The sequence below is a fragment of the Triplophysa dalaica genome, chromosome 9 (genome assembly GCF_015846415.1).
Source record: "Triplophysa dalaica isolate WHDGS20190420 chromosome 9, ASM1584641v1, whole genome shotgun sequence".
Classification (NCBI taxonomy): Eukaryota; Metazoa; Chordata; class Actinopteri; order Cypriniformes; family Nemacheilidae; genus Triplophysa; species Triplophysa dalaica.
In genome coordinates, this window is record NC_079550.1 from 10,134,096 (window position 1) to 10,151,793 (window position 17,698).

Consider the following 17,698-nt stretch of genomic DNA (forward strand, 5'->3'; position numbering starts at 1 on the left):
ATGTTTAAATCTTATTTATGAATCTCAGTATGTTTAGTTGTTGTCAAAGAATATTATGTACTGTACACCAAGTCATAAGTAAAAAATGTGTAATGCAATGAAGGGTTTATTTTTTAGCCACTGTGACATGGCAAGCAATGCGGTCCAAATGTCTTAAAGGGATAGTTCACCCAAAAAAGAAAATTCTGTCATGAATTAATTCATGCTGTTTCCAAACCTGTATAAAAAAATATTTGTCTGAACACAAAGAAATATTTGGAAAAACGTAACACTAATTTCTTTGTTCTGTTGAACACAACAGTGTATGAAAGTAAGCAGTTCTGGGGCACCTTTAACTACCATTTTAATATTTCCTACTATGGTAGTCAATGATGCCCCATATCTGTCAATAACTGACATTCTTTCAAATATCTTCCTCTGTGTCACAGAACAAAGAAATGTAAACAAAGACAGAAATTAAATTTTTAGTTGAATTGTCACTTTAATTGTTTGCCATGTATTCTTAAGATATATTCTTTTCAGACATACTGTTCTGTAGTACAACAGCTGTCGAGCATATGCAGTAAATCTGAAGATCATTAATGAAAATCCAGGGAGCCCTTTTTTTTTTACTTACTACATTTTCTCTTACTGTCAAATTTGTTAAGCTGGACAAACATCCTACAGAATGCAAATAATTTATTAATGTCCAAAAAAGAACTGCAGACAAAAGCAGGATGCACCAAAGACCCATAACATGTAGGTCTATCAGTGAAAAAGGTTTAATGCCCACCTCACTAATATCCTTCCAACCATGCAGTGTTCAATTCAGTTAAAACCAATCCCTGATTTCCGCCTTGATCCTTTGAAGATGGCACAGTTTTGTACAAAGCCAATTAGAGGCGTGTCAGTTAAACGCCCCTGGGGTTACCTCGGTTTAGACGCAAGTGCCAAATCTGTCAAAAAGTCCTGTGGGTGGTAATCAGTGTAAAAAATAAAGGGTTTTCTTGTTTCTCGACACCTCTAAACCCCCATGACAAGATTATTATTAAGACCAGAACAGCAAGTACCACGCTGTTGTAACCATACCATAATTCTAACTAGATTTAACACCTCTGATTTCTGAGTGAAACAGGATTTTTTAACAAATAATGCTTTACAACAGGACTAGACTTGATTAAATCTTTCATTTAATTGAATGTTTGCGCTCCATACCAGAATGGAAGGAATTGAACCTCAAAGAACAACGCCACCCAAAACTATATGACTATTGGTTAACACAAGAAGAAAATGTATTTGTTTTCAATTAAGAATATACTGTATACATTCTGACAATAATCACACAATAAAATGTATTAATGAATATTCAATGTCAAATCCCGACAGTACAAGGATGACACAAACACACTTTGCAAATGCAATTCAAACTTTATTTTGGTTAGAGGGGAATGTTTGTGCAACACGTTCCTGAAAAATGCGTATCTGGAATGACAGTTTTCAGTTACACGAAACAGGTGCACACTGCTACCATTCAAGTAACATTTTGTTCTTTGGTGGAACAAGATGAAACACACTCAACTCCTCATAACGCGCACTCCCGTAGTTTCAAACTACCATTGTGTTGTTTTCAGAAGGGAGAGGGGAGCATGGGGTGATGGGGGCAGGAGTGCATGTGCTCCAAAAGACAAAAGACCTTTCTAGAGCATTCCTTAGAATGTTTCAAGGACACTAGGGAGTTAAGCAGCGTAGCTCTCGCCACCTAAACTAGTGAATCAGCAGCAACTATTCTCATCCAAACAAATCTTTCACCTGGAGCAGCACGTTGTGTTCATATTTATGTGTTTTTTTTAACGATATCAGTAGTTTTAAAGTAGATAGGTCCCTCGTTCGTGAGCAGTGAACTACATCTGTAGAACGTGCACTAGCGTCGGTCCATTTTCCGTCCCGACGGTCATATACAAGCGGCCCACATCAGCCCAGAGGAGGCACTTCACATAGAGAAAGTAACTATTAAACGAGTAACCTGACTTTGTACTCTTGAGCTGTAACAAGGCATGAAATGAGGAACGAAAGAAATGCAGGAAGTCGAAACGTTCAATCTTCACAACGACACAGGCGAATGGAATAATTTATTACGTCCGCTGATGCTATTAACAATATTGCATTGCAAAAAAGGCATAATATAAATTAGATCTCAACTCTATCCTCACAACACTTATAAGAAATAACTTTGTAGTCGGAATAAAAATAGCAGCTTCGTGGGCAAAGTATAGTGACAAAAAGTGAAAACTAGGCCTACTCCTATAGAAAACCGCAGGTCTGTGCCGTTCAGCCCAGTCATATAACATACGCGTTTTTGTTTAATGTGCCGCATGAGCTGTTTTCCCATGACATAAAATCTAAGACTTCAAAATGTTTTGCTGCAAACAAAGATACACGTTTTGGAAAATATAACTAGACAGTCTGAATGTGACAATTGTTACAGCCCAGTACTACACATACATTAAAATTCTAAATACAAATAAAAAAATCATCCTTTCGGGAGTCTGATCTCCCGGTTTACAGTATCACAAATAACAAATGTAGCTAAATATTAATGTATATTCTACACCATGCCTATAGTCAAGGACAATTCAAGGATCAAACAGTTAAGGCTTTTGAGGGGCAAACAGGGAGGTTACGATACCGGGTGTCACAGCTCAACCGGTTTGCTCATCTGCAGTTGCTCCACCTGTTACACCAGAGTCTGACAATATACATGCTCCACTGAGAGATGACCTGCACTGTTAAAGGTGGATAGACTTGTTCAATGCCTATAAGGGTTTGAGTCGAGGGGAATAAGAGAAGAGGCACAGGTAGACCTGAGAAAGAGAGAAACTCTTCACGGGAGTTAAACTGTGGAGCATGGGATGTATCATCCACAGAGGTTGAATGGATACAATGTAACAAAATAAAATGTATTTCTGGCATTGTTTATTAACCCGTATGTTGTTTCAATCCATATGCTGTTACGAAATTTGTGAAGAATTGTTTTACGAAACTTGACGGTCTTCTGACTAGGTGCTTTTAAGATAATAACTGAAGAAGCTCATTTAACATTGAACATCATTTCCTTTCAAAGTCTTATCGGTTTTCATCTGTTTACGACCTACTAAGATGCAACTTTTTTTTTAATTCTGCACGCAAACACCAACTATAGGAAAAACGTAATGAATAATAACTTACATTTCGATCTTCTCCTTACACAAAGCTAACATACTGAAAAAGGAACAGTAATATTGTCAACAATGCATTTTGATGAAAAACAATCACTGCAAATTGTCACTGTATGAAAAAGCATACGGTTTAAAAAAATGACTTGTGTTGTCACAGCATATGGATTCACCAAAACGTGAGGGCAATTGAAATATTTTCATTTCACTTTTGGGTCAACTATTGCTTTAAAAAACCTATTTTGTTAAGGTTACTTAAGCCACAAAGTCACTGGCGGTAAATTTCAGCTATTTTAGATAAATGTGAACATGACACATCAAGAACCTGCAGTGGGTGGAAAATACATTGGTAGGGTTCAGTTGACAGACAACAGCGTGTGACGGAGATGGAAGTGATCTCGCCAGGGAAGAGCAGTATGGTGTTAATGATGGAGCAAAAGCAGGGAGCCGATCCGGCCCAGCACACACGCCGTCACACAGGCTAATCGCACCTCTTAGTTACAGTAGCACAGCAGTGAAGCCACAGGCCAACCCGTGGTGCTCATATATATTGCGCTTACGCCAACACCATTTCATCATCCAATTATGGTCAAGGACATCTTTACCACCAAACAAACAAATGTGGACAATAAAATAAAATTTGGGTCGTCTGTTAAACATTGGTCCACCGTAAGAAGCCTGCCAGCATCGCCTTTAATGAAATTCAAGTAGTTACAATTAAATTGAGAGAAAATAAAATTCTAAGCAATGCTATTAGGGCACAGCACAAGTCCCGAAGCAATTTCTGTCTGAACCCTAATAGGATATTGAAAAACAAATAAACGAAAGCAAAGGATAGAGCGTTAGATGACCCTTCGAGGGAAAAATCAACGTTTTACACGACGCGGCTTGACAGCCACAGTGTGACAACTCCATCTAAGACTTTAACCTGATTAATGTTCAACAGTCTGACAAAAGAAACAGTCTTGTCATATGTGCATATCCCAGTATCAATTTTGCACTTTCATATCGATTCAGAATTAGTTACAAAAGCACAATATGTAAACATTGAGAGGAAAGAAAATCGTCAAATCAACCTCTATACATTGTACATGTACGCTGTTAGCTTAAATGGAACAAACAGCCAGATGTTTCAGTATTTTGGCACCCCTTAAACGTCTCCAGAAATCTGTTAAGAGTTAGTACTTTAAATCTCAAGTAGGCCTAAACTACACACAAACGACATTTGCAGAGAATTCTTAGATATTTCATAAATGTGGAACCAAAAAAAAGAAAGGAACCTAATGCGTCACGCGATCATTTCAGTTCTTATTATAAAGAGCAGATTGGACTGTCTAAAGAACAGTGATGATCTCACAAACTGACGCTCTTATGGCTGTTTGGTGGAGGAAAAATGAAATACATGCCTACATTTTAACAGCTACTCATTTAAATCTTAACTAGTAAAATAAAAAAATAAAAATCGTAAAGTGGCACATGGATACGTGGTGTACAATAGGGGTTCAGTTTGTGGTTGTCACATAAATCATCATCATACAGGAAACATTCAGTAGATCACTCCGAGAACAAAATGCAAAGGGGGGGGGCGGGTCACACCTGAACTAACACAGACTAATGGTAGCATTAACAGCTCATCTGTAACCTGGGTGATGAATGTGCACATTTCTATTATCACCTGAATCTGAGGCCCTGCTGACTGAGGCTCTGTGCATCTTTGCCATTGTGCCTGGATTCTGCGCTCGGAAACATGGTGGCTGGAAGTCACCTCCCATGTACTCCATGCCCTGCATCAGGTTGGTCTGACTGGACATGGAAGCCCCGGACCGGTACTGAGCCCCAGGGGTGCAGTCTATTGAGGCCCCTGAGAGCCCCCCACGGAACGGACCCGCCAGGTCTTGAGACCCTGAGCTGTCACTGTTCGGTGTGGGCAAGATGCTGTTCCAAGGAGGCTGCATGTAATGACCATTACTATAACTCAAGGCCCCCGGCATACCGTTGACCGGAGGAGACGGCGTCGGTTTGTCGGTAGGGGGCTTCAAGTTGAAAGGTTGACCCATGCACACGTCCTGCGGGTAGTTCATGCCCTTCGGGAGGAACCCGGGCCCGACCAGGCCCTCTCTCTTGGGCTGATGGGACCCCTCCGCCAGATGTTGAAGGTGCGCCAGCTGATGCTGGCCCCAAGTGCCCTGTTGGCGATGTTGCTGGGGTAACTGGGGCTGAGAGTGCTGCTTCATGTCATTGTGGTAGATTGGCATTCGATTCAACGCAGCGATGTCAGGCAGCGATAACCCAGGGGTTGGACCGGCATTATTGGAGTTGCCATGAAAGCAAGATGGCGGAGGGCCCGCGACGGGGTTATGGGTGCACACCCGAGAGCTCGCGTTGATGAGCTGGTTACGGCTAATAGGGCTGGGGTTGGCAATCTGTCCTTCGCACACGGAGGTAGAGCCCATGCCAGCCCGAGCCTGGCAGAATTGGTTAATCTGATTGACGATGCTGCTCAGGTCACTGGGCCGGTTCTGGTGCAGGCTGGCAGCCATGGACAGCGGAATGGTTGAGGTAGACACAGTCACATTGGGAGGGGCGTCGGCATCAGGTAGTTTGCGTGGAATCTGAAGGCCTGCTAGGGGCGGCTGCAAAACCCCAGGGGTCGGAGGACCGGCACATGTAGCCTGTGGCATGGGTTGGGATTGAGAGAACCCCTGGGAGTGCAGCAGGTTGACCGACCGCGCCATATCAGGCAGATGCCCGAGTCCCTGCGGACCTGGCAGCTGCTGTTGCTGCTGCATGCGAGTCTGTTGGTGGTTTAGGGAGTGGTGAGTCTGGCTCTGATGCAAGGCCTCCTGATGGGCCAGGCTCTGCTGCGGTTGTAAACTGGTCTTCTGCTGCTGCAGGGATTGCGAGTGCGCCTGCAAGGCCTGAGAGTGAGCAAGGTTCTTCTGGCCTAAAGGCGCCTGCGACTGAGGCAGAGTCTGAAGGTGTGGAACAGTGTGAGGAACGTTTAAAGTGCTGGAATTAGCATAAAGCCCGCCGTGCGGGTTCATGATGAGCTTGGGGAGAAAACGGGCTCGGCCGCCTTCGATGTCCTTGAGAATCCCTTTGAAGGGGACTTTGACGATGGCCAAGAGGCCCGTACGTGTGTTCACCTGAGGCGGGTAGGGGCTGTAGCGCTGGCTGGAGGTGTCGAGACCGTTCACGGTGCGGCGGATATGCTTTCTCTGAGGTACTTTAACGCTGTTTGGGAAGATTTTTATAGTCAGTGGATTATTGGCAACTTTCTTAGCATAGGCATCCAATTCTGCTGGGGTAGGATAGTGTGGTGATCTTCTCCTCTGTGTAGTGTCCCCTGTGAGCAAGAGAAGGGAAGAATGAAGGGTATTAGACTAATTGTGGGGCTTATTGGCCCCAGCAAAGAACAGGGTCACCAACACGCAGTAGAAAACAACAGTTTACGCTGAAAAATGTGTCACAGATGGGCACTTCACGTGTAGACAGCGTACAAATAAAGGGAGCAGTTTGGTTTCAGATGTGTCTAGCGGTTCACGTTTGGTGTAATCACAAAGTTGTTTATTGTTGCTAAAGTGAATTAATATAGAAATGAATCAAATGTTGCAAGATCACACCATCAAAGGGGGGAACATTGCTCTTTCGGTAATGTTTTAAGTTCTGCTATATAATAAAGTAGCTCTACTTGTCCATCAAATTAAATACTAATTCTAAATACAAACACAAAATAATGAAACACATTACGTGTCAAATGTAAAAAAATTATATGACAATAATTGTTTGAATTTTTATAGTGGTATTCTGTATTAACACCGTTTTAAATTATGTTACAAAAAAGGTCTGACAACTAAAAAAAAAAACATTTTACTTAAATGTAACAAAAAGTTAAACAACTGAAACAGGATGTAAAATGCAAACATTTTCACAAGCAAAGTAACACACACTGTAAAAACCAAAATTGTAAGCTTCTGTGTTTTTGTCCAGATTAAAATGTCAAATATTTGACCTGTTTTAGTATAAATGTCTTTCTTACAGTTTTTCTTTATTTGAGTTTTGCAAATTCAAAGTCCATGCTTTGATTACGCAGTAGTATTTGTCATCTATACTCAAACCAAGAGGCATTTTCATTCAGCCCACCCATGTTCATCAACATAATAAATAAAACAGCCTACATCTGGGTGGGAAACAAGGACTTGGGTCAAAATATTCATACTGTGTGGAACTCAAACCATGCAGTCTATTCAGAGCTCAGCTTTTGAAACAGAGAATGTTAATGAGCGCTTACATTTCTGAAGTCCAGTGTTCATCTGCATGTGAGAGAGAAGCTGGTGGGAGGGGTCTGATACCGGCAGACAGGCCAGCATGTCACGCTGAGACTAATGTAACATTGGACTCTCGCTCCTCATCACACTGTAAAGGAAACAGTTAAGTCAGGAACAAAAATGGAATTATCCATCACTTAAAAATACATGGTGTAAAAAAAGAAACATAAGCTATTTTCTCCTCCGAGAGTTTCGCCTGAGACATTAAAGAGATCTAATTTTATGCGCAGGTGTAATGGAACACACGCTACAATGGGAGTTAATGAGGGTAATAAATTATAAGGGGAAAACGTCTAGTTTAATCAGTGGTGGTTTGGTGCAACAGAGCAGCCGAAGTAACCCCTGCTGAAACAAAAAAGCTGATTTAACTGGCATAGGCTGGTCATAGCTGGGTTTTGGGAAATACTTTAGATGGTCAGACCAGGGGGACCAACTAGACCATCCAAGACCAGCAAAGGAATCGCAAGCAATCTGCAGAATGAAAATCAGCATGCCATTATTAAAGTACTTCCGTGTTAGTCAACAAACAACATGATTTATTGCCGGCAGCAAGAAGAACGACATTCACGGCAGCATACAAAGGCCCTACCCTTGCTAATTTACCTGAACATCCATCAAACGCAGGAGCAATAGATCTCTGTAATTGCCTCATTGTATCCATTTATTTAAATATCATGCATTCATCCATGACCTTTTTAAATAGCTCTCTCAAACAGCTGGTGTCAGGGCCTATGGTGCACACCCTGCAGTTTAAGTGTCAGGAGTGCGATGCAAACGCATTCTCCCGTCTGCCTGGCAGGTGCCCAGGGGCACCGCAGGGGATGCGGCAACACGACCACAGGCCACACGCTCCCAGCTGACTCTTCCAATTGGAGATGTGCAGGTGTCAAAAGTGCAGGCGAGACAGAGCCTGACATGTTCCAAGCACCCAACCCCCAGCTATTTTCATCTGGGAGCTGGGTTTAAATTTTCGGTGAAGAAGGTGTTATCAGCTGAGGCAAAGATATATAATACATTTAAAACTGTGATCAACAAAGAATCATAGGACAGAGCTATCTTCTCACATCACCTTCATTGATGGGGGAATAAGGGGACGTGTGTTTATTTATGTAGTGATCTTCAGTAGACCTTTGAACTGGGCCTAATATCTAACCACAATAGTTTACAGCTTTAAAAATGATACAAAATAGTTTGACCAGCTCAGTTTGGACAACTTAATTCTAGCTGACACACATTAAAACAGGCTTAGAAAAAGCTACACTGCAAAATTCTGAAACACACAATTTCATCAACACACTCTTGAAAACAAGAACCACTTTAAGTTTAAAGTGTAAAGTGATAAGATGTGCATCTTGCTGTATCATCCGCCCCACATTAAATCTGCTAGCCACAAAACTTTGCCTAGCCACAAGCTACATGCATAGTAATGATCTCAATAGAGATTAACACTCACAGGGTCATTTGGGCACCCTGGACACACATCTACTCTGTAGATAACATGCAACTACTACATTTCAGGGTTTGTTGTGTTCATCAGATTCTCAGCTAACGAGCTAAGGCTAAAGTAAAACGAAACTGGTGTAAGATTTCAGCCTGTCTTTAGATCTTTGCTCCACACTTGCTACTGCCACTAGCATATAGCCTCTGTCTTTGTGCGAGCCACTGCCCGGCTTTAAGCTCGCCGTTTCATAAAATCGCGTAAAAATGACCACATTGGAAATGTCAAAAGTGAAACTTACTCTCTGGCTTCGGGATGAGACGCGCGATTGTTTAAAATAGCATTTTGGTGGGATATTCGGCACCTGTGCTCTAGTTGTGTCGATTAAGCGCTTGTCTAGTCACTGCTACTGCCCAGTGCCCACTGCTGCAGCCTGTCCGCGCATGCGCGCTGAGGTTTTCCCACGTGTCTTCCTCGCTGAGGACGTAGAAACGCGAAGGGAACTTGGTTTCAAAGCGCCACCTACTGGATCGGAATTACATTGCGCCCATAATTTGCTAACTAATGTTTTTTTTTATGCTTAATACACGAAAATTTGATGAATTGAAATCGCATGGTTATTTTTAATGATCTATTATTTCGCGAAGGCTATCTGTCCACGTGGGATCCATTTATTTCACACAGTTTACCAAAGCTTGTTGTGTTCGAAATACGATTATATGTTGTATTTAAAAGTGATTATATGTAAATCACTGATGACTACATACAAGCAGAACTACCATGTTTTTAACGTGGTATTATGGAAGTGGTTACATATAACCACTATTGCAAATTTTGTAAAAATTACATAATACTGTCGCAGGATTTTCTATTTAAAATATATTATTATTATAAATACATAAGGTATAAAGATTATGATATCTCATGAAACGTGATATCATTTATAGTGCAATACACTTAAACGAATATAGTCGGTATTTTCCGTAATCATGACAACACACTGTCCTTGTTTACAAACTTAGAACGCTAACTACGTAGATAACATTTAAGGCACCACACGCGCACCCAACCGGTGTCTATGTAGTGAGTTGACTAGGTTTTAGACACAGTCCAGACAGCATCACGTACCTCCCTTCCTTCCTTCCTGCGGTGGGCAGGGTCGCTTGTGTTGACAAACATTATTTTTTCACAAGGGCGTAGCAGATTTCTTTTTTACTAGTGAAAAGTTCGATAAAGAAATTGTTAAACCTACTTGAACATTTAGGAATACACACGGAAGAATTAATATTTTGTATTAAATGCAAGTATGGGTTGCTGCCTTACTGTTGGACCGAATGAAGCGCTCGTAGTTTCAGGTACGTAACGAGATAAATGTGCGTGGGTTTGCTGGAGCTTGTTCAGTGTCATGCATTTGTTTTCACATTTATTCCGTATTACCGTCTGTGTTTCAATGTTGAATATAACATTTATTGAGAGTATTATGATGAGGAATGTGAAACAAGCGTGTGTTAGCTAACGTTAGCTACATTCACGTTAGCACACCTCTTCCGCCTCATTCATTAGCCGTGTTTGTCATTTACACAGTTTTCATACTGAAATAGCAACACGTTTTATATACGTGTAATGTTGAGTTTACATATTTATTTGATATATTATAGCTTTAAACTATGATCTTCAATCATAAATAATTTCCCGTATAAATCTCAGCATGTTCGTTTGCAATACTGTAGAATTGCACTCGATTGTGGTTTAATATTCAATAGCTAGTAAATACATTTATACAGATATTGATCCTTTACTCGTATTTAAATGCGTTCTAATAGAGCATTAAACTAATACAATTAAATAAACTAATACAAATTAGTTACACAATATTACAAATACAGCACCTTAGTACTAGCACTTTTTATGACATGCAACATTGAAGTAGGCTATCACCATTATATATCACATCACCACTGAACCCATTTCACACATCATATTCCTTGTCTGTGTTATTGTGTTTAATCCTCCAGGTGCCTGTTGTGGGTCTGATACGAAGACGTATGTGGTGGGCGGCTGGGCGTGGGCATGGTGGCTTTTATCAGACACTCAAAGGTAATGTCAGCCAAAGAAACTAATGGATCGAAGCATCACCAGAAAGTCCGTCTTGCATTACAAGTGTTAATAGTTCAGTGTAACAATGCGTGTTTTCATGCTTTTCACGATGCTGTCAAACCAGTACATGTGTGCATGCTTTATAGAGGTCTTCTTCAGAGATTATAGGGATAACTTCAGTCATGCATGTTTATGTTGTTCAGAAATCGATTTTGTTGTATTTCTTTATAGGTGTTTAAGTTTCCCTATCAACTGAGTTGATTAACCATGATCATGTTTTTCTATTGAACATGTGTTTCTAGTATGCAGTCTGATTACATACTTCTTGTAAGATACAGATTGCTTTCTCATTGTTCGACCTATGGAGTGTTATGAAAGTCTGGTTTTTCCTGTTCATTTGAGCTTGAATGTCATTTTCGCCGACTGTTTTTAATCCCAGAATTACACTAGAAATTATGACATTGCAGCCCAAATGTGAAGACGTGGAGACAGCAGAGGGAGTCGCCATCACAGTTACAGGATGTGCTCAAGTAAGCATTTATTCACAGTCATTCCTCCGACACATTTATTTTTGTTTTTAAAACACGTATTTAAATTCCTGTTATTTGGTTGATCATAAATTCACAAATATGTCAGGATGGTGACAAGCCATTTATTCCTGTAGCATTAAGACTTCAGGTTTTAGGTTTACTGTTGAGTCCAATATCGTTTTTTAACCCATCCTTCCACTTAAAAGCAATCCAAGCGTAAATCTGCTGTGTAGGATTTTGTTGAAATAGACTTGTTCACTATTGACCCTCGGATCTATCATAAAGGCTATAGAGCTACATGTGCTACCCCAAAGCCCCACTTTTGTCCTGCTTCCCAACAGTTTACTTTTATTACAAGTTAAATACCCACCAAAACAGCTTTATCTTATGGTGTTAAGCAATAACAGTTCCTGTTCAGCTTCCTCCGCATGACATCAACATGACACAGAATAAGCATAATTTTTGGAATTTCTCAATAAATAGTTTTTTGGACTGTGGGGGAAGTGTAGTGTCAGTTACAATGTAGTTTTTGTATTAATCATACCCTTATTTTTAAATATAAGACTTGTAAAGAAACATGTTGTTGTTCACGATAAATAACCTTCAATCGTTGCTTTGTGTTTTGTCAGATCAAGGTTATGACTGACCAGGACTTGTTGGCTGTTGCCTGTGAGCAATTTCTGGGAAAGTCTGTCATAGAAATCAAGTCTGTCGTCCTTCAAACCCTGGAGGGACATTTACGTTCAATCTTAGGTTAATAGATCACTAATAATTATAATAAAAAGAATCATGTGATTCATAGACTAACGTTGTGATGCTTTTTCAACAACAGGCACCTTAACCGTAGAGCAGATTTACCAGGACAGAGATCAGTTTGCCCAGCTGGTGAGAGAGGTAGCATCTCCTGATGTGGGTCGGATGGGCATTGAGATCCTCAGCTTCACTATTAAAGTAAGTATAGCGAAGGCCATGCGGGAGAATTTCAAACCATGTGTGTTTTCAATGACCATTCAAATTTATTTTGCGTATCATTTAATATAGTCCCACCGGTAAAACGTCTGAACGAACAATAACCTAAAGCTTGTGTTTCTTCACAGGATGTCTATGATAAACTGGACTACCTGAGCTCTCTTGGCAAAACGCAAACAGCAGCTGTTCAAAGGGATGCAGACATCGGAGTGGCCGAGGCGGAGAGGGATGCTGGGATCAGAGTAAGAGATTGTGGCTTTTCTCTCATTAAGCAGATGCATTATCCATTAGAGTTCATTAACTTCTGTGTATCCTGGGCAGGAAGCGGAGTGCAAGAAAGAGATGATGGATGTCAAGTTCTTGGCAGACACTAAAATGGCCGACTCTAAGCGAGAGCTGGAGCTACAGAAGGCTTCTTTCAATCAAGAAGTGAACACCAAGGTTTGAACCAATTTCTCAATCATCGTCTTTATTTCTGGCCATCTTTGTTAGTGAGCAAGCATAAACAGCTATATGTATGATGTGCAATATTGATTGTTAAGCATGAATAGCAAATGATCACGTGACACGTGTGTCTCTCCATCACACAGAAAGCAGAGTCTCAGCTGGCCTATGAACTGCAGGCTGCTAAAGAGCAGCAGAAGATCCGACTGGAGGAGATTGAGATCGAAGTGGTGCAAAGGAAAAAGCAGATCACCATCGAGGAGAAAGAGATTCTAAGAACGGAGATGGAGCTGATCGCTACGGTCAAGCGTCCTGCTGAGGCTGAAGCTTATAAGATCGAGCAGCTGGCTGAAGGACAGAAGTGAGCATGTTTGCATTCATCTTTGATAACACTCCGAAAATATACAAATGATATTTTTCTTTATTATTTATATTATATTCTATTGTAGTAAAAATGTTTTTTATTAATGTGAAAACAGAATTATATATTACAGAGAGTGTTTTAAGGCTCTAATCTTTTGATTAATAAAAATACAAACAAATTACAGAAACGAGCGTTTGAAGGGATTGTTATGTATCTACAATTAATACACAATAATTAACTATACAATATACAATTAACTGCAATATATTCATGGCACTAAACAGGATGAAGAAAGTGCTGAATGCTCAGGCAGAGGCCGAGAAGATCAGGAAGGTCGGTGAGGCAGAGGCCATCTCCATCTCATTCATAGGGAAGGCTGAGGCAGAGAGAATGAGACTGAAGGCTGAGGCCTACCAGCAGTATGGAAAAGCTGCCCAAACAGCCCTTGTTCTGGAAGCACTGCCCAAGGTGATGAATCTTTGGGTTGCTGTGTGATGTATTTAGTTTAGAGGTGCTGTGTGTATTGTGTAGCTGCATCTAGTGGTTAGGTTGTGAATTGCAGCCAACTGCTCACTCCACTCCTCCCCTTTGAAGCACTTTCTTTCCTGAAAGATAACATATTTATGAAATGCGGTCGATAGAGCAGGTCGTTTGTTTAGGGCCACTGTAGAAACAACATGGTGACATGTCAACAACATTCCATGCAAGGGGACCCATGGTGTATTTAGATATAAATAGCTCATTCTAAGATAATAACATAATGCTTCATTATGTAACACCTCTGAAGACATAGTTATGTATATAATACTGGATTTCTTTCAATAGATCCTCCAAAAAACTACACACTGGTCCTTTAACTAGTTAATGAATATTGTATTGAACCTCTTGATAGATATCCGCAATGCAGTGTCAGGGTAGATATCCAATGATTTGATTTATTGAAATCATTTTGAATTAACAACCTCTGTCCATCCTCAGATCGCTGCTAAGGTGGCGGCTCCTCTGGCGAGGACCAATGAGATTGTTATTCTCAGTGGGGAGGGCGGCCGCGTGACCGGAGAGGTGAACCGGCTGCTCGCCGAGCTGCCCGTGTCCGTTAAGGCGCTCACGGGCGTGGACCTGTCCAAGGTGAGAGAGGAAGTCAAACACATGATGTTATTTGTTGATTAAAACTAATTTAAAACAGTGAAGTAAACAAGTTTTTTTCAATGAGAAATGGTCTGATGGGTTTTTGTTGGAGAAGCAATTCAGAAAAACATAATACATATTAACTGGTAAAAAAAGCACAATTTGACACGTATTTAAGACAGAACTCAGCAAATCAATAAACTGCAAAGATTTGGGATAAAGAAGTCCTTTAAAATTAATCAGCTCATTTGGCAGCCATCTTCGCAATGTTTTAGGCAGATAGTAAGCGGGTTTCCATCACTCTGGTATTATTCGCATTTTGAAGTATCGTTTAGAAATGAGTGATGGAAACGTTGAATTTCGAATTTAAAACCCTCAATTCGCAAAAAAGTTTTTACGTATGTTTGAGGTGGTTTTTCATCCGTGCGAAAAAGGGTTAATGCGAATAATGGGAGATAGAAACGCATTTGCCAAATAAATTCCTGCAAAATGTCACGTAACTGCACTATGAGACGGCGTAACCTGACTAACAAGAGTACTGATCTTGTTACACAGCATCAGAAATGTTGCTGCGGCCATTCTTAAATGCCTGAGCAAAGTCTCTTACGACTGTGTTTCACAAACAGCAGACATCCACAAAAGCAGCGCATTAATTGTGTTTCGTAATGATCAGCTTGCTCAAGTTTTATTATTTATGACAATTAATAAATTCAGTGGCTTCTCTTACTTTTTTTACTGATATTTAGTTGCAGTTTATTGGGAAGTGACGGTTGACTAGTTCGATGGAAACATATTCCAATTTTGAGCATAAGCTAAATTCGCAAGTTTGGATGGAAACCGGGCTATAGTCATGCAAAACATCTCCTTTTTCTCCTGTTTTTATTTTGAAATATTAGAATTGGGGAAATAAAAATTTGAGAAATTGAAATCTGAATTGGTCTAATTTCCTGAAACAATAAAAACGGAATGTTTAGGAAATTGGAAACATGTTAAATATGTCTACAGAAATAGAGAATAAAGCGTTTCAAATCTGCTTTATAAAGAGGACATAAATCATCAGATCATATTTTTTTGGGTGAAGATTTGTCCTTCTTATAAAGCTTCTAGACTTCATCTCCCCAAACCATTTTAAAACAAGATCTTGTACCCTCACAGGTTCCTCTGTTGCAGAAGATGACAGGTGCTGAAGCATGAAGGCAATCCATCCCGTCTCCTCCATGATCTGTTGTATGCACTCACTGAAACTGCCTTTAGAATACTTGGAAGATTTTTTTTATTACAACAAACGAAAACAAAACAAAAAACAATTGAATAATAATAATAATTCATTACATTTATATCACGCTTTTTCTGGGTACTCAAAGTGCTTAACATCTAAGGGCGGAATCCCCTCAACCACAACCAATGTGTGGCATCCACCTTGATGATGCTACGGCAGCCATATTGTGCCAGAACACCCACCACACACCAGCTTATTGGTGGAGAATAGATTTTCAAAACCTCTGGTGCCTTAATGTTTTCTAGGACCAGAATATCTGCATGCACTGCTGCTCTCACATTCCACAGTTCCTTTATTTTTTCAGCATTTGCCTTTTACTGCATCTTTCAAAGGCCATAAGAACATGAGGTATTGTTTTTTGTTTTGTTTATCTTTGTAGTGTCATCACACTAACGTGACATTTGAACCTTATACACTTTTCAAATTTTATATATTAGAGTGACACTTCAGCACTTCTTAAAGTGAATCAGCTTAGATTACAATCAACTAGTTTGTGAAAAGTCTATCACTACCTTTTTTGTATTTGTTGTTGGTTATATTTTTAACATAAAGAGGAAAGATCACTTTCCTTTTAAGATAACAGATCTTGCCATGAATTATAACAGTCAGAAAGATACCGCTGATTGTCTCTTGTCGGCAGTAGAGTAACAAATAGCATTTTAAAGTAGAGCTGTCTGGTCATACGGGTGAATACCGGTGTCAACTTAGATAGAATTGCTGAGTGCTTTTTTTTACTATAAGATGTTCAAGACATATTACAAACATGCCCTTTAAAAACAGATTCAACTACTAAATGTTTTCATAGGTTTCCCGAGCTCACCACTTTTTTTTTTTGGACTGTTGTTGATCAAATTTTGTTAAATGATTTTAAGCATCTGGATATCTTATTGCTTAGCGCTGAGCCTTGTTTGTGTCATCAATGACAGCCATGCATAGCAAACACTTTCTACAATATTAACTAAATATTTAGTTACACTAAAAACTGTAAATGTAAATATCTGCAGTACCATCAGAGAAACTGAATTGACCTTTTATGAGCTATACCGTCCTTTTCTGTAGTGATTTATCTAGTTTGTGTACACTGTGAAAGTTAACATTACCTCGTTTTCCTCTATTGTTGGGTAGTTAATGACAATTTGCAATAGAGATTTTGATATGTTTGTACCTTTATTCTGATGTGTTCAGTAATGCTGTTATGGGAAAGTCACCATTCCTTCAGATTATGTCTCACTCTAATATTAACACAAATTGACAAAGCCATGAGATCGCTCACATTTTCTATACAAATCTATGTTGAACAGTTGTTACTTTGAGCTTGCAGGCTCTTTTTTATTACAATTTTAAGAAAATCTTTATTTTATTGTTTATTTATTTTGAGTTTTAATGTGAATATATTCCCCTGGTTTTACTTTTTCATAGAAACTGATCAAACCAGGAGTTCTCTGACTCTATTATTTTAATGTGTAAACCTCATATCGTTTTTGTAAAGGCCTTTTTACATTTGACTTATTCAGACCTGTAAAAGCCGTGTCAGGTGTAACCATTTAGCATTAAAGCACCAGAGACTGTTTAGTCAATGTGCTTTGTCTAGCATTGCTTAGACAATGTACTGTACTATGTATTGGATAAAGATTGGAATCTTAACATTGAATTGAAAAACAAAGCTGTTTATCCCATAAATAACACACTGACTATCCCATAAATATGCCAATGAAAATACGGGAAGAAGTAGGCAGTTTTGTACAAACGTTCCACAGATCTAACTCAGCATGTTTATGGTGCATGTGTTTCCAAAAATAATAAATGTAATGTGAACATGCTTCTGTCCAAAGTCTTTCATTCTAGTAAAGTGCATTTGGCGGTGTTAGGTATCCATTTTGTGACACTGCGACCCTGTGGTTACAACATGCATTGCAGTATTAATCTTATT

The 17,698-nt window shown here is 39.7% G+C and overlaps 2 protein-coding genes across 2 annotated transcripts; one reads left to right on the top strand and one right to left on the bottom strand.

Annotated features, from left to right (window-relative positions):
* Positions 1-1,395: 1,395 nt before the first annotated feature.
* Positions 1,396-9,570, bottom strand: fam222bb (family with sequence similarity 222 member Bb). Its single transcript, XM_056757477.1, has 3 exons — positions 9,259-9,570; positions 7,483-7,607; positions 1,396-6,537 (listed from the first exon to the last, which is right to left on the bottom strand). Exons 2-3 carry the CDS (start codon positions 7,559-7,561, stop codon positions 4,823-4,825), a joined length of 1,794 nt encoding a protein of 597 aa, XP_056613455.1. The 5' UTR covers positions 7,562-7,607; positions 9,259-9,570; the 3' UTR covers positions 1,396-4,822.
* Positions 9,571-10,070: 500 nt separating this feature from the next.
* flot2b (flotillin 2b) lies at positions 10,071-17,587 on the top strand. The gene is made up of 11 exons (XM_056757573.1): positions 10,071-10,312; positions 10,973-11,054; positions 11,494-11,584; positions 12,214-12,337; positions 12,417-12,535; positions 12,682-12,795; positions 12,875-12,994; positions 13,144-13,358; positions 13,646-13,829; positions 14,340-14,489; positions 15,645-17,587. Exons 1-11 carry the CDS (start codon positions 10,264-10,266, stop codon positions 15,681-15,683), a joined length of 1,287 nt encoding a protein of 428 aa, XP_056613551.1. The 5' UTR covers positions 10,071-10,263; the 3' UTR covers positions 15,684-17,587.
* The last annotated feature ends 111 nt before the right edge of the window (positions 17,588-17,698 follow it).

Coding starts and splice junctions, on each gene's coding strand:
- fam222bb (XM_056757477.1), bottom strand. CDS start 7,561: ATGCTGGCCTGTCTGCCGGTATCAGACCCCTCCCACCAGCTTCTCTCT. Junction 6,538..7,482: donor GAACACTGGACTTCAGAAAT/GTAAGCGCTCAT, acceptor TCTTGCTCACAG/GGGACACTACACAGAGGAGA.
- flot2b (XM_056757573.1), top strand. CDS start 10,264: ATGGGTTGCTGCCTTACTGTTGGACCGAATGAAGCGCTCGTAGTTTCA. Junction 10,313..10,972: donor TGAAGCGCTCGTAGTTTCAG/GTACGTAACGAG, acceptor TTAATCCTCCAG/GTGCCTGTTGTGGGTCTGAT. Junction 12,338..12,416: donor ACATTTACGTTCAATCTTAG/GTTAATAGATCA, acceptor TTTCAACAACAG/GCACCTTAACCGTAGAGCAG.